Raw genomic sequence first — 15861 nt, forward strand, 5'->3', positions numbered from 1 at the left:
GCTTGAGAAGCCAAGCTGTAACTTTACACAAAAAGGAGGGGAGGGAGCCAGAACCTGACCTGGATTACAGCCTGAACGCAGGTTACACGTAACCCTTTTCTACCTTCTTACCAGTAACGTACTATGTCGGAGAAGTGAAGCCTCCAGTAGGTTGCCATCAACCTGAAAGCAGGTTCATCCTGTATGGATTAGGGAAAAAAAAAAAGAACAAAAAAACAAATCCCCAAACCTTTCAGTTATGTTTTCTTTACATTGTAATGCTTGTTTGCACCAGGACATGTAAGTTGGGCAGTGCCAGCTATAAAGTTATTTAATAAGTAGCATGTTCCTGCGCACCAGTGTAAGTATAATGGTTTTCTAGGCTGCCACGAGGTGGGGTAAGGTTTGCGCACATACACAAGGAGAGGTAAGGTTTGTGTACCTACACAAGGCACGGGCTCTGGACCTTTATGTAGCACAGATCCTCAACTAGTAAAGGTGGGAAACCCAGCTCGGACTCCTGTCCCCTTCGGCAGTTCAGTTCCCAGTGAGATGAGGAGGGATAAACTGATTTTCCTCTTCATTCCAGGGCACGGCTATGGGTCTTGAACATCACAATATGGGAAAGTGTAATCATCCACCTGAACAAAAATGGCAGATTTAGAGCCTCAGAATACAAGAGGAGAAAAAAGGCAGACAGAAAAACACCTGAATCAAAAGCAATTTTTTTTTTAACTGAAGCAGCACTTGGAGATACCCAGAATTTTGCTCCTTGCCTTTACAGTCAGGTCACAGCCCAGCCCGGGCCCTGTTTCTTGTCTCTTTAAAGCAATTCCACGACAGTGACAAGGCAGCGACACCCTTACACCTCGCCCCACTCCGGAGCTGCCCGGGCGCCGCACCGCCACCCCCCCCCGCTCCTCAGGGCGGGAGAAAACCGCCCCTGCGGCGGCTCCGCCCGCCCGGGCCGCCTCACCCTGAGCCGCCTCCACGGCGGGGGCGGCCCGCTGACCCCCGGGAGCTGCCTCCTCGCCCGGGCCCTTCTCGGGGAGCCCGGAGAAGCGTTAACCGCCGCCCGCAGCGCTCGTACGAGCCAGGACAACACGCGGGGCCGCGGCCTGAGGAGACTCCGCGCGGCCGCCCCGCCTTCCCGCGCCGTGACCGTTATCCGGCGCTGACTGACAGCGCCGCTGGCCTCTCCCGGCGGGGCGGGGCGGGGCGGGGCGGGGCGGTGGTGTCGCTCCGCCTGGGCCGCCGGCAGGTAATGGCGGGTCGCGGCTCCTCCTGCCTGCGGCCGGGCTGGGGGAGGCCCCCGCGGGGCGGTGGGAGCTGCGGCAGCCCGGGCCGAAGGCTGCGGGGGCGGCGGGGGGACGGTTCGTTAGGCGCGGGTGGGCCGCGGCGGGGGCTGCCCTGCGTGTCGAGGTGGTCTCCGGCCTGTGGGAGCGGGGGTTTCTTGAGCCCGGGTGTCGCTCGGGTTGGCCCCTCAGGGTGAGGTAAACCTTTCACAGAGGTGTCCGGCCGCCGTTGGAGGCTGCTGTGTAGGGGAATGCCGGTCCGCCCTTGTCATTTGTCTGTGTGCTGAGCTCCTCTGACTGCCGAACGGTCCCTGGGCGCTGGGCGGGCGGGCGGGCTGGCAGCTCCCTGCCCCGGGCAGTGAGACGCCTTCATCCCACCGGAGCCCCTTCAAGACCCCAGAGCTGTGCTTTGTGGTGCCGGGTTTCTGGAGAGACCCGGGCCAGTAGATGTGCTCAGGGTGTATCCAGTGCAGACCAGTATAGAAGGCCTTGGAAAAAAACAACATTATTTATTAAAAATGTGCAATTACAGGATTAGGTGGCATTGACATTAACTGCGTAAAATTCAGAAGTAAAGACCTGGTTTCACTTGAGAGGACTTAAATTCATGCTTGTCGCTCCCCAGAATGGGGAATTTATGCCTCAGCCCTGGGCTGTGCTTAATTTGGCAGAGGGGGTGCAGACGGACAGAACAGCGTGTTCTCCCTTTCTTCCTGGGGATTCAGCTGAAAGAAATCCTGCACGGGGTGACACTGAGTGATTCTGCAGCCTTTGGGTCTGTGGTGTTTGCTGAAAGGGGAATTAGGCCTCTGAAGTGTCAGTTCATTCTTAGCAGGACTCTAGGCCTGGGTTTTAGTTTTGGGAGACATGCAAGTTCAGTGTAACACACGACTACGTGCAAGTCAACAGTACCTATGCTGTTTTCCAGTGTAAATATATACATGAGAGATTTAGCTGGGGAATTGGAGTAGGAAAATTTCCCATGGAAGGTACCTTGTGTTCTACCAAAATGACAAATCCCTTTCTGTCATTGCAGTGGTATTCATACGCTCGTTACGCTATAACTTTTTATATTAACTAGGACATTTCTGTAGTCTGGATATTAATACGGATTTATTGGTTACACAATCACTGTTTTCCAGCTGAATTTCAGTAGTGATGTGTTCCAAAGGATTGCTGAAAAATGGGAACCTAAAGGGAACTGTGTGGAGTGTCGTATCAGTACAGTCCATGTGCAGGATTGGATTGAACAGTATCTGGTCTTGAGGTTAAACGATGCTGTTGAGCAAGAAGTGGGGAATATTAGCATGAAATTTTAGGTCAGTTACAGATAGGGAAATCTTGCGTGAGGGTTCTTACAGGGATCTTGCTTAGAGTTAGGTAACTGAGTTTTGAACGAGAAAGTGTTTGGGAAGGGCAGAGGGAAACGGGCAGGGGAGTACAACCCAATGCAATATGAAATTATGTGTCATATTATGTCATGCTATTAGATAAGGAATGCCAGTCATAGCTAGGAATAGTCAATATTATTGAGTCATATGATCAGAATTAGTGCTGAATGTTTATCTAGGGAGCACATGCTTTAGGGTTGTCCTGGTTTCAGCTGGGATAGAGTTAATTTTCTTCGTAGTAGCTGGTAGAGTGCTGTGTTTTGGATTTAGGATGAGAATAATGTTGATAACGCACTGATGTTTTGGTTCTTACTGAGTAGAGTTTACACTAGTCAAGGACTTTTTAGCTTCTTGTGCTCTGCCAGGTGCATAAGAAGCTGGGAGGGAGCATAGCTAGGACAGCTGACCCAGACTGGCCAAAGGGCTATTCCATACCATATGACATCATGCTCAGTATATAAGCTGGGGGAAGAAGAAGGAAGGGGGGGACGTTCGGAGTGATGGCGTTTGTCTTCCCAAGTAACCGTTACGCGTGATGGAGCCCTGCTTTCCTGGGGATGGCTGAACACCTGCCTGCCGATGGGAAGCAGTGAATGAATTCCTTGCTTTGCTTTGCTTGTGTGTGCGGCTTTTGCTTTACCTATTAAACTGTCTTTATCTCAACCCATGAGTTTTCTCACTTTTACTCTTCTGATTCTCTCCCCCATCCCACCGGGGGGGAGTGAGCGAGCGGCTGTGTGGTGCTTAGTTGCTGGCTGGGGTTAAACCACGACAAGGGTACAGTGTGTAGCAGTCACCATCTCATGCAGTTCACAGACGGGATTTGCCTTACATTCCTTGTGTCTTGCATACTTCAGCTGTCCTTTCCAGTCAAATGCCACTGCTACCTGAGTGCAAGCAACATGACGCTTGCTTGAAAGATGTAGTATTTCCCGTGGCTCACAACTGTATCACTGAATCTTTCAACCACCTCTTTCCAATCCATTCAGAGACCTAAGTGTTAGAGACCTTGTGTTAGAAGAACTTAAACTGCACGCTGACTTGTGTGACTTGTATACGTTCTTGTTGGTAAAGCTGTCTGTACACTAGAAGTGACCTTTGGTAGTAAGTGTCAGAATTAGTTGATCAGTAAGAACTACGTTACGTAGGGAAGCTATGATCAGGTTAGAGATGTGATAAAATGTTGGGAAGCTGATGTTCCTGCTCTTTGTTTGTCTAACTCTTGATCTGACACCTTTTAAGCAGCAAAACCTTTTAATGGATATACTGCTGTATATGAAATTCAAAGCTTATTTGCTAGTTTCTCCACTGGAAATTGTACTCGGCACATTTAGTAATCCCATACCAAGTATCTGGGCTGAGAAGCTGTGATGGTTTCTAGCTGATCCCCCTTCCCTGATGGGAGCTGTGCAGGCGCAGAGTCCTCCAGTTCCCCCGTGTACTTCCTGCTCCCGTCGTTGCTCTGCCACGTGGTGCTGGTGTCTCGGTGCCACGCTTGCGCGGAAGAGAAGTAATGCTCCAGAGATTTTAATGAGGGTTATGAAGTTCTGGTGGAGGTGGACAGTGTTATTCTCAAGGTGAGAACTGCCCCTGTTTACATCTTAACAAGCAGAAGCTTTCTCATAGGACGGTTTCTTACAACTTTGAGTACAGAAAATACTTGAAAGCTTCTCAAATTGCAAGAGCAGGAGTTCCTCTGTATTGGGAGCAGGATGAAAAAAGGAAGAGGTTGGGCAGTGGTGTTGGATAAAGAAGTTGCTTTGCGAACTGCATTTCATTCAACAAATTGTAGTGTCTCACTTCCCATCTCTGAAACTGGGATATCAATATAACTGATAGGTAAAAGGTCTCGTTCCTGTGTTTGTAGTGCTCAGTGTTAGTAAGGCAAGCTGTGTAAATACATAAGGAATAGTTCAGCTACTCATTCTTAAAACTAAGTTATGACTTTGACGAACAGGTTAATGCAAACAAATCTTCTGTCTCTGCTCAACAGATGCCATGTTGCCTCAGAAGAGGGGACGAATACCTTCCAGAATAGCCATGAACTGTTATTGGAAAGTCCTGGCAATTTTGCTACTGTTTCTTCCAAGAGCATTGTCTGTCCAGCCAGCCCAGCCCAGAGTGTTGCTAGTGTCTTTTGATGGATTTCGATGGGATTACATCTATAAAGTCTCAACGCCCAGTTTTCACTATGCCATGGAGAATGGTGTTCACGTCAAACAGGTCACTAATGTGTTTATAACGAAAACGTATCCTAATCATTATACAATGGTGACTGGTCTCTATGCAGAAAGCCACGGTATAGTTGCTAATGAGATGTATGATCCTATTCTGAATGAAACTTTCTCTCTGAACAAAATGAATATCCATAACTCCAAGTTCTGGGAAGAAGCCAGCCCAATATGGGTAACGAACCAGGGGGAAGGACATAAAACCGGAGCAGCTATGTGGCCTGGAACAGATGTGAAAATACATGGAGTCTTTCCTACATATTATATGCCCTACAATGAATCTGTTTCCTTTGAAGACAGAGTTGCTAGGCTTATTGACTGGTTTACATCAGAAGAACCCATAAACTTTGGTCTCCTATATTGGGAACAGCCTGATGAGATGGGCCATATCCTGGGCCCAGAAAACCCACTTATGGGACCAATAATTAGTGATATTGACAAAAAGCTGGGATATCTTATCTCTGAACTGAAGAAGGCGAAGCTGTGGGATGTGATAAATGTCATAATCACAAGCGATCATGGAATGTCACAGTCCTCCTCGGAAAGGCTCATTGAGCTTGATCAGTATGTGAACAGAGAGCTCTATGAAGTCATTGACCACTCTCCTGCAGTAGCTATTTTGCCAAAAGAAGGTAGGAGCTATAGCGGTAAAATTCTCTGAAGGAAATACTTGAGTATCAAAACTTTATAGGCTTTGTTCCTTAACTGAAGTGGTGGTAGCAGCACTGATGCCAGTAGGACATCATCCTCGAGCAAGGAGTACTTGCAGGATCACTTCTTTGTTCTTCTTGTTAGCTCTGTCAAAAGCCTGGGTTAACTTTCTGAAATGAAGAGTGAGCAAATCTGTCAGTTGCTGACTAATATTGCCAAATATCCTTTAGTCCTTATGAGAAGTAAGATAATCTAATGGCATTATCAAGGATGAATGGCATTCTAGATAGATAACAACTGAATGTTACATATCTTGCCTTTCATCAAGATGCTAAAGCCATAGCAGAAGAATTAGATTTCTAACTCGGACAGTAAACTGAAACCAGATGGGGACCTTTGATAAAAAGAAAGCCTGTGTTGGCTGTTTGATTAGCTGCCAGCTGCTGTAGTTCACTTTTTTTTTTTTACCCCACCATGCTGAACAGCCAGCCAGTTATATTCATACCGTTTTTATTGTGATAATGATGGGCAAGAATACTGTTGGAATGGAAATCTGAAGTCTGGTTGCAGTCACTGAAGGGTTGCTTAAGTGTCAGGTGTGTGTTTAGTGTCACTGATGTAGAGGTGCTGCTCTTTATTTTGATGATCAAAAGCTGTAACTGTTTGGTGCAAATGCGTTAACCTGGAAAACAGCACTTTTTTTGTGTGGGCAGGGGTGCTAATTTGGAAGTTGAATTTTAAGGTGGCCTTCTGAAAAGGTGTTTTTTAAGATTTCTGTAACATTTGCATCACTAATGGTTAGCACCGTATTTATGCCCCAGCGGGGAGGAAATTTTGAAGACTTAAGTATCTTTTAAATGTGTAAACAAATGTCTCGTGTCATTTTTAGTTTGAAGAATACTCCAGACTAAAATGTTAGTATGTCCAGACTGAGGTCATTTGCTGCCTGAGCACACGCACGTGCGTGTAGCTGGGCGCTGTGTCTCTCAGCAGTGACAGAAGAGCCGAGTTTGGGAGCTCCATCCTGATGGAGACAAACATGGCTGACCAGGATGTTCTCATTACCAAATAAAGGAGATGTAAAAGTAAACTTTATTGCTGAAACACCCCTGATGCAGTAAATAAGAACTTGAAGATGCGTAACCTGATTCTCCTGTCTCCTAAATGCTGAAAAGAAACAGTATCTCTGCAGCAATGAGATGACAGAATAGTAAAAAAGCCATTTCAACGGATTTCAGAAATAGCTTGGATTTGGTTTTGCCTGGAGGTTCAGGTATTTATCACACTATCAATAAACAAGAACTAGTTTTGAGCACAGCTAAAATTCCTTCCTTCTGTGTTACCAGCTGTAATTTTTATTATAAAACAATATGAGCTTCATTCTCAGTTTAGCTATGAAATAACATATATTTAAGTACATAAGATTGATTCTTCAACAGTTATTCCATTTGTCTTGCTTAAACCAAGGCAATGGTGAAACTTAGTGAGACATTGAGAAAAATTTTGAATGCTTAAAAATACAGTGATTCCTGCTACTTTTAACTGTTTGGCTGCATATTTCTTCCCCAAGAGATGCATTAAAGCCATTATTTAACCATGCGAGTGTACTAGTGTGTGTGGAACTAATTATATGTTCACGAAGATGGTACCTGTAGCACAGCTGGTCATGCTGGCCTTTTTCTTGCATTTAATATAAATATATTAATTCAAATAATTAATTTAGTGCAAAATCATAGTTTGCTGTATTTGGGGCTTTTCCTCTCTGTTATCCCATATAGAAAAATGGCATAACAAAATTAATTTTGTTACTAATATAGTCCTAGAAATGCTAGATTGGAGTCCCTTTTCTTATTGCTGTAACTATCTCTATCATATCTGGACTTTTGCTGTCTCATCTTGACCTTTATTGTGTTTCTTAAGTTTAGTGATTCTTTTTTTATGCCAGTTTGAGATAAGAAACATTATACATTAATCTCTTTCCAGTTTTCCTCCAGAATTTCTATACTGGATCCCAGGAACTGAGGAGGAAAACGAAGATGGTTTCTTTAAAGACACTGGGCACCTTCCCCCTAAGCTTTTTTTCCCTGAGATACATTCAAAACTCCATGCACGCTGTAAATGGTAGACCGGTTTTTATCCTTGGTTTACTTCAGGCGGTGTCTTGGGTCAAACTAAGCACTTGTTCTTGCGGTCATCAAGGCAATCATTTCTTGGGACAGACAGTCAGAGAAGAGCTGACTCGCAGGAACACCCACTGCAGGGTGTGCAGCTAACGGTGGAGGCAGAATTAGCGAGAAATGATACGTCAAAATGACAGGATGTGCTTAGATCCCACTCATCTGCTAAACACGGCAGCGTTGGCCACAAAGAAAATGTAAACATCTTCCAACCCTGCTTCAGAACTTGTGGTGCTGAAACTGGCCTGCAGAGGCTAGCTGAGAACTCAGCTGTCCGGCTGGATTGTGCACGTGTGTAGCACAAAGTACTTAAATAAGTCAAGGAGCTGAGTTATCTGGTATATAACACAAGTCTGTTATATACACTACATAGCCCTCAATAGGAATCTGTGCTTAAATGGAGTGGGGGGGTTGAAGAAACTTGCTCAGATGTAGATTCCTGAACTTGCTTTTGTGTTCCTGTCTGTGTGTCCCGGTTCCTCCTTTCCGTGCGCTGGTGTTCCAGCTTGTCCAACTGCTTTTGTTCAGTGACTTTTACTGGAAAGAAAAGCTCAGAAATGAAATAAGCAAATAAAAAATTGGGGGTGGAAAACACCCATTTATTTGGTAGTGTTAATACAGCTCTTGAGGGTTTACACTCACTGTGCAGTAGATGACCAGGGAAGGGACAGGAGTAGACGCTAAGAACAGAAAGGAGTAGGTAGTGCTGTTAGCCGTTATGGAATACAGAGTGGCTGACAGTTTTAGACCAAAAGTGCCAGCTTCATCTGCCAGTCCAGCCTGTCCCTTCGTACGTCTGTCCTGTGTTCCCTGCTTCGGCCTCTGCAGTCTTTGTACAGCTCCTAACCTGTTAGTGGCATCTGGACGGTGACCTGAGGGCTTCCGTTGAAGGATTAGTGCAAGCTTGTTTTGCTTATCCCTAGGCAATGAATTGCTAATACTATGATGTTACATGGTGCGTAGCAGCAAACTAGCTACTCTTTCTGAATTGGCTAAACTTGTCATCAAAATGGTAGAAGATCAAAACTGGGAGTCAAATGAGGCCAAATATGTAGCTGTTTATTGGAGCATCTTGTAGAAGGAGAAATAAATAGTTGGGTTCACTCAGCAATAAATTTTCAGAGATGCCAAGAAACAAAGTGGCTGCTCTCTTTGGCCTTTTAAAGGAAAGCAACTAACAATTAAACTGCTTTAAAATAAATGAAAGTGTCACTTGTCATCATAGCCAGCTGGGGGAAAGACAGAATATGGCCTTAATGCGCACATTACCTCATAAACAGGTTTAGGAGCTATCTATCTTCTTGCTTTCAGGCTTTGCATGGAGCTAGGAGGAGCTGGCTTCTTTTCTGTCAGACTTAACTGAATGCCTTCTAACTCATTCTTGTGAGAAGCTTCTGATAACTTCTGCTAACGTTCTGATAACTATGAAATGAGGGATTTTTCTAAAATTAGCGAGGCACCTACTGCTTAGGCACAGGCTGTGAAGTCTGATGCCAGGTGTGACCTTACTGTGAATGACGCTCTGGATTTCTCACAGTAACTTCTGTGCACGCTGTAGTCCGCTGTTGTCTCTTACAGCTGTAATTAGCTTTGGGGGAAGTGCATTTTGCCCTCTTCTTTCAGTTGTATTTAAACTACTGATGAGTTCAGTAAACATTGGTATGTTTAAGTTTTGTCTTTTGTTTCTTTTGTTTGTTTGAAGGCAAGCTGGATGAAGTATATGAAGCTTTGGCCAATGCTCATCCCAACATGACTGTGTATAAAAAGGAGCAGATTCCAGATAGATTACGTTACAAACACAACAGTAAAATTCAGCCCATCTTAGCAGTGGCTGATAAAGGATGGGAAATTGTATATAATAAGTCTGACGGTTTTCAATGTAAGTATTCTGTCTTTACAGTGTTTTTCTGTATCTTCCTACTCAGAGACCTGACATGGTACTTTCTCTCCCAATCTCAACAAATGTTAATTTTTATTTTATTTTTTTTTTAAGCCTGGAAGAGAAAACTCTGACGCTAAGTGTGTGGAATTTATATATTTTTTTTTTTCCCTGTTGGGATGGGAAGCACTGTACTATTAGGGGAGGGGGAACTGGACTTCCATTTCTAAAAATTAAACTTAGTGAGATAAGATCATTCACATGTTTTAGTGGCCGCATACTTGAGGTCTTCTTGCGAGATCTAGCAAACTGACAAGCACTTCCTGAGAGATTAAAAAAAAAGTGTAACTGAACTTGTTGAGTAGATGACGAATGGCGTTGTTTTATCATGTACTGTTTATTTACTGGAGAAGGGTTGGGTTGGAAATACAAGAATGCTTTCTGAAAGTCCTCAGCTTCTGTGGATGCCTACGCTTACAGTAACCTTGTTCTATTGCTAGAAAGAGCCTTTGAATATTGTGTTACTGTACAGCCGTGATTTTCATTTGCCTTATAAGGATCAGATGCATTCTAGGTGATTTGGAGGAAAAAAAAAACCACTTCTAAGTTCCTCACCTTGGGGCTGTGAGATTTATTATAGGTAGAATGCAGACAGTAGACTGTAACTTTTGGTTAGCTAGGAGGAAAAATATAGGTGTCATATGGTCAGTTCTTAAGTTTCTTAATTGAAAACCTTTTAAACTTTGCTGCTGGTTATGAAGCTGAAGAGCGTTACCTGCAAGACTTAACAAGTTTTTCAGTTGTTGACAGCTGATGAGAGCAGCGTTTGATGCCTGCATGTTTATTGACTTGTTCAGAGTTTTTAGTGCCCCCGTAAGGAAGGGGCACTGGAGACCCACTAGTGAGATCTGTAAACTTTTTCCTTGTTGACGAGTCGACAGTGCACAAAATTGGACAGCGTCAGAGCAGTCAGAGCTTAAGTTCTGTCTGCTACTGGGAGTCAAACAGACAATCTGTCTCTACATGGATTTTTTTTTTTTTTCCTAAGAGATCTGGTCCAGTTGCAAAGTTGGAGTTTTTCCTTGAGGAAAACCAAGGAAACCTGGGTGTAGCATAGCATGCCATTGGCAGTGCTGTTACTGCCATGCAAGCTTACCTTTTTTTTTTTCTTTTTTTTTTTTAAGTAGTGCTCTCCATTCTTTTTTTAAAACTTTTTTTTTTTTTTTAACTTTGTAGTTGTGAGACTTGGTATTTGCTAGGAAACATATGTGCTGTTGATCAAAATGGTTCTTCTAAACCTCTGCAAGAATAAATTATGACTGTTCCTTTTCTGCATTATGCTAATTCTAGGAAAAGGTTCAATGCTTGTTTTGCAGCTTCAGAATATTGACCTTTATCTATCTTTTCTTTCTAGTTGGTAATCATGGATATGACAACATCTTACCAGAAATGCATCCAATTTTTTTGGCAGTTGGGCCTGCTTTCAGAAAGAATGCCACCAAAGAAGTCATGAATGCTACAGACTTGTATCCCTTATTGTGCCATCTCCTTGGTATTAACCCACTGCCAAACAATGGTTCATTCAACGCTGTGAAAGATATACTCGCTGAAGAAGTTCCTGTAGCCTTTGGAGCAGACACCTATGCTACTGTTGTAGGAATCTTTCTGGGCAGCTTCCTTGTTATGGTTTTTATTGCGGTGTTTGTTCAGCATTTTGTCCTCACCCAAGCAAATACTATGCAAATGCAACATACTGAAGCGGCCCAGCCACTGTTGCAAGATTAATAACACTTGGTGCTATTTTCTATTTGATGCTTAAAATAAGCTTATGCAAAAAAAATTAATAGAAGTGGATCAGCATAAATATGTGGAGTAAAAGGAAATGGATGCTGATCCATTAGTACACTGGAGTACGTACATACTAGGTATGCAGAGAAAGAGCATGTTTCTTTTTCACCCTACAACCACTTCACCTTTCAGGGGTTGAAAATACTCTAGGTAAACCTGGAAAGCTGTATATGTATGTAGACATGTAGTGACAATAGACCTTGAATACCTCATTCTGAGCTACTTTAGGGAAATAACATCAGCTGAGATGCACTTCACAGGCTATTATGTGGTGATGTAATTTCCCACACCCCCCCCCTTTTTTGTTTTCTTTGAGAGGGTTTTTAAGTCTCTTAGATTCTAACAAGTCACTGAATGTGACTAGACTTCTTTGGGATTTTTTCTTCCCTGCCCAAGGAAGCTTTTTGCATGGATCACCATTACAGATAGCTTGGTGGATTAAATCCTGCAGAAAACAACATTATTATTGTTAAGCTAGGTCATGCAGCGCTAAGTGTCTAAGTTTAGGGTTAGGCATATTTCTTTAAACTACTGTGTTATTTGTAGCCCCAAAATAGGAATCTAGGTGGTATTGCCTTTAGCAATCAGCATTAAACTACTTGTGTTTTGTTTTGTTTTTATTTAGGTATAGGTCTTTACAATTTTAGGTAAATCTAAGTCTTTGCTTTTTCAATTGTTTCCTGTGCACTGGACTAAATTTTCTAGGAATTCCATACGGCTGGCAGTTTAAAGACACATACAAGCACAACACCTGTATATCAATGCATAAATAGAGTCTTTATATTTCTGTGATGAGAGGGTTCTTTCAGAATAAGGCAGATGAATCAGTTAAGGAACATACATGTACAAGCTGGTTTCAGAGTGCTGCCAAGCTTGTCACCAGGTGTGACATCAGATCTGTTACTGGAGACTCTTCTCAGGCGTGGGCTTGGCTTTCTGTCTTGTGTTTTATCTGATATGTCTGGGTGGACTTTAGAATTTGATGAGTAGGATTAGACATGCAATTTAAGGAACAGCTGTATAAATCTTAAGCCATATATATTCTTAAATCTGAAAAAGCACACTTTAATATGAAAAAAGATATAAGACTGGAGTTTGTTCTTCCAGAGGAAGGTCTCTGTCAGGGAAAATTATTAATTTTCAGTCAACAAAACTATATATTACTCTGATTCTTTTGTGTGGGGCAATACATCTTGCTATTGTGGTTTTTTTATGAGCTCACTTAAATGGTAGGTGAGAAGCTGCTGACTAAGATTTGTATGAAAAGCGTGGTATGAAGTGAGAAAAGTTGTCTAGTTGTCAGACTTGTTTAAAAGCTGAATTTTTTTTCCCCTCCCTGTGTGAGTTAGTATTTCTCTGCACTTTGCTTCTGAGTACAGTGCCTGAAGGCGAAATAAACTCTTTCAGAATTCACACAAATACTCGGTCTGGTATTTCTGGAAGTGCAGTTTATTGCTTTATCCACAGCACCCAGCAGAGGGCAGAGGGCAAAGATGGGAATGTCTTGGCCTCGGATGTGCTCTGTCAAACTGAGGGTGTGACTAACAGTCTGGTGCTGCAATTGGGAGGGTTGCTAGCAGACCTAGCGAGGAGCTGCAACAAGCTGACTAACTCACGTTCAAAACTCATGTTGCTGAACTTAATTCCAGACTTAATGAATGACATCTAGGCGAGTTCAGAAGCGAGCTTACTTCTCGCTGCCTCAGTGATGACTCTACGGTGCCATGTTACGAACTGCCTGGTCCTCGCTGCGTCAGAAGTAAGCTGTTGGATTCCTCCGCGATGGCAGGGACGCTTGCTTAGCATTAATCTGTCTTGCAAACAGATGTGGAAAGTTTCCAGAGACCACAGCTAGGTGCAATGAATGCTTGAGAGGGAAGGCAATGAAATATTCCAATTTAAGGTATATGCTGAAAGTCTAGCTGTAATAGTAGCTTTAGGAAGATGGGAAACTAGCAGATGTGTTGGAGGACAGCCCCTTAATTTGGGGGATAAGTATGGTCTTGCCTAACTTTATCTGACTCATCACTGCAATTCTACTGTTACTCTGTGTACTGCCTTGTTTTCCTATGTTGCCATTTTCTTAAGAAAGCCCCGAAGGAAAAATTCTGGGATAGCTGTGCCTGACACTGTAAAGCTGATTCTTGGTGGAGCTGACCGTTAGGTATGTCTTAAATTTAATTTGCAGATACCAGCTAAAACAGAATGCTGCAGGGGCTTATCAGGCTGAAAGATGAAGGCAGTAATGACATTCACGGTAGTTTCTAGAGAGGCTAGGGAGGGCCGAGTAGAAAACCTAAACCTCTAAATTGTTACTAATCACTTCCCTAGCGACCTTCCAAGAAGTGGATGGCAGATAGCAAATTGATGCATTGAGTCCACCTTTTCTTGCTTATTTGCAACTTAAAAACAAATTGTAGCACAAACTTAGCGTGTGTTTAAAGACAGATCTAGAGGCTTGATTAAGGGAATAACAGTGAAAATTGGAGATGCTATAATCCTCACCTGTAGCTACTTCAGTTACACGCTTTCTCACTTTGGAACATGCTGCTTTAATAGAAATTCTTCTTATTGCAGTAATTTCATAGCAATGCTTATGGTAGATGTAAAAATAACTGGCTTGTAATCTCAGAAGTGTTCATTAAACTCCCACTTTTTTATTTGTGACGGGCGTAGTTCTATCATCGTCCAAAGTGACCCTTGATTTTAAGGAGGGGGCAAAGTTAGTCAGTGTTGTTCAGCCATCCTGGGACTTAGGCTTACCTGCCCAAACATGCAAAAAGGGAAGAGCAGTAGGTTTCCCCTAACAAAAGGTTTGGGAACAATAATATTTGAAATAGTTTGGGAACACGAACATGAGAATTCTTCTTGATATCATTGTTCTGTATTGCACTATAAGGCCCTTCTCTGAGGAGGGTAAAATGAAACTTTGAAGGGAATCTTTCAGCATTCAGGTATTTCAGTTTAGGTTTAAACATGTTTCCTTTATTGCTTAGATGTATTTGCAGGTACCTCTTGGATAGATACCTTGTTAGGATATTTGCCTAGCCAGTGTTTAAACACTGCTTTAAGTTGTTGGGTGTATGCTTAACGAACCTGAAAGCACATATGATGCCACTGGAGAAAAATACCAACTTTTTCTCTGATGTGAGTTTTTTTCAGACTACCTTTTTGTTGGGAAGGATGTGGGCTTTGGTTTCTGTGTATATGATACTTTTTATGATGTACGAACAAGTTTATTGGAAAGTGGATTTGAGTACACTGTATAATAACGTAAGCTTGGAAACTGAGAAGCGTGCATGATTTTGTCTTTCATTATTGACCTGTGAAGCACACTTCGAGATGTCAAACGTTTTCTTTGTTTCTTCCTGTTTGGAAATGTTGAAGTTGAAATATACCTTTGCTATCGTGCTATCAAGCATTAAGTGCTTGCTTCATTTAAAAACACTTCTAGAAAAAAAACTTGAATTGTGGGGGGGGCGGCTGGGGGAGAACGGCCTTAACTCATATACATCCCAAATGTTTCTTGTACTCTGCATAGTGTATGCCTTCATTAAAAATAACTGGAAGTGTGATAGAACTTAAGAATTTTAGGTCAAAGCTCTTATATAAAAGACCTTGTTTTCCACCTTGCTACTGTATATGGAAAGAACAGCTATCTATCTGTTACCAACAATGGTAATACAGTTTCTTTTATCAAAAAAATCTTCACGACTTTCTTGGTAAAGTGCTGCAGTAATGCTGTTTACAATAAATGCAGTCTCAAAAAAAAAAAAAAACAACCCAAATGCAAAAATGCCTATTATAAGATGAAGGGTTGTGCAGCGTGACTTAGAATTCTAAGTACGTGTGGAACAACACAATCTTGAGCTGTGTGGGGAAAGAATGACAAACGTGCAGCTGTTGAGTCTGCTGTTTTGTAAAACGCAAATATAACAGGCTTACTTCTAAATTTTCCCTGCTTAAATAATGGCCAGGGATGCTGTCTTGACCATACCTACTATGCTGCCGTACATACCTTTCAAGAAATGTCATGTTTGTACTACAGTAAAGGTAACATAAGCATTTATTAGATGGTAGACTACAAAAATTATTGCAAGCACATGAAAAGGCTACGTTCAGCAGTGGTATCTGCAGCATTGCAAATGCCTTTTCATAATGAAATTAAAATCTGAATCATGCTAAAAGTTAACAAATCTCTATTACTGTTTTTTTGCAATAAAAGGTGGTAGCATGCATATTAAAGCAAGCATCTGTCCCTGTGGTCTGATCCTTGGAGGTACGTGATGCTGTTGGTTTATTTTCGTAGGCAGTCCATTCTTTTCAATTTATAGCAAGTTAAACTTCCCCCTGAAACAAGTGGTTTGGACCTACAGTTAGTTGAAATCAGCTCAGTTCTGGAACTGTTTC

General features: G+C 42.6%; 1 protein-coding gene across 1 annotated transcript; it reads left to right on the plus strand.

Annotated features, from left to right (window-relative positions):
- The first annotated feature begins 1197 nt into the window (after positions 1-1197).
- Positions 1198-14888, plus strand: ENPP5 (ectonucleotide pyrophosphatase/phosphodiesterase family member 5). Its single transcript, XM_082306681.1, has 4 exons — positions 1198-1240; positions 4659-5528; positions 9427-9603; positions 11018-14888. Exons 2-4 carry the CDS (start codon positions 4664-4666, stop codon positions 11386-11388), a joined length of 1413 nt encoding a protein of 470 aa, XP_082162807.1. The 5' UTR covers positions 1198-1240; positions 4659-4663; the 3' UTR covers positions 11389-14888.
- Positions 14889-15861: the final 973 nt, after the last annotated feature.

Source organism: Platalea leucorodia, assembly GCF_965183815.1.
Source record: "Platalea leucorodia genome assembly, chromosome: 3".
Lineage (NCBI taxonomy): Eukaryota > Metazoa > Chordata > Aves > Pelecaniformes > Threskiornithidae > Platalea > Platalea leucorodia.

Bases quoted from the DNA above. Each gene is read 5' to 3' on its own strand.
- ENPP5 (XM_082306681.1), top strand. From the start codon at position 4,664: ATGTTGCCTCAGAAGAGGGGACGAATACCTTCCAGAATAGCCATGAAC. The intron at 5,529-9,426 runs GTAGGAGCTATA...GTTTGTTTGAAG, and splicing joins AGCTATTTTGCCAAAAGAAG to GCAAGCTGGATGAAGTATAT. The intron at 9,604-11,017 runs GTAAGTATTCTG...TTTTCTTTCTAG, and splicing joins TAAGTCTGACGGTTTTCAAT to TTGGTAATCATGGATATGAC.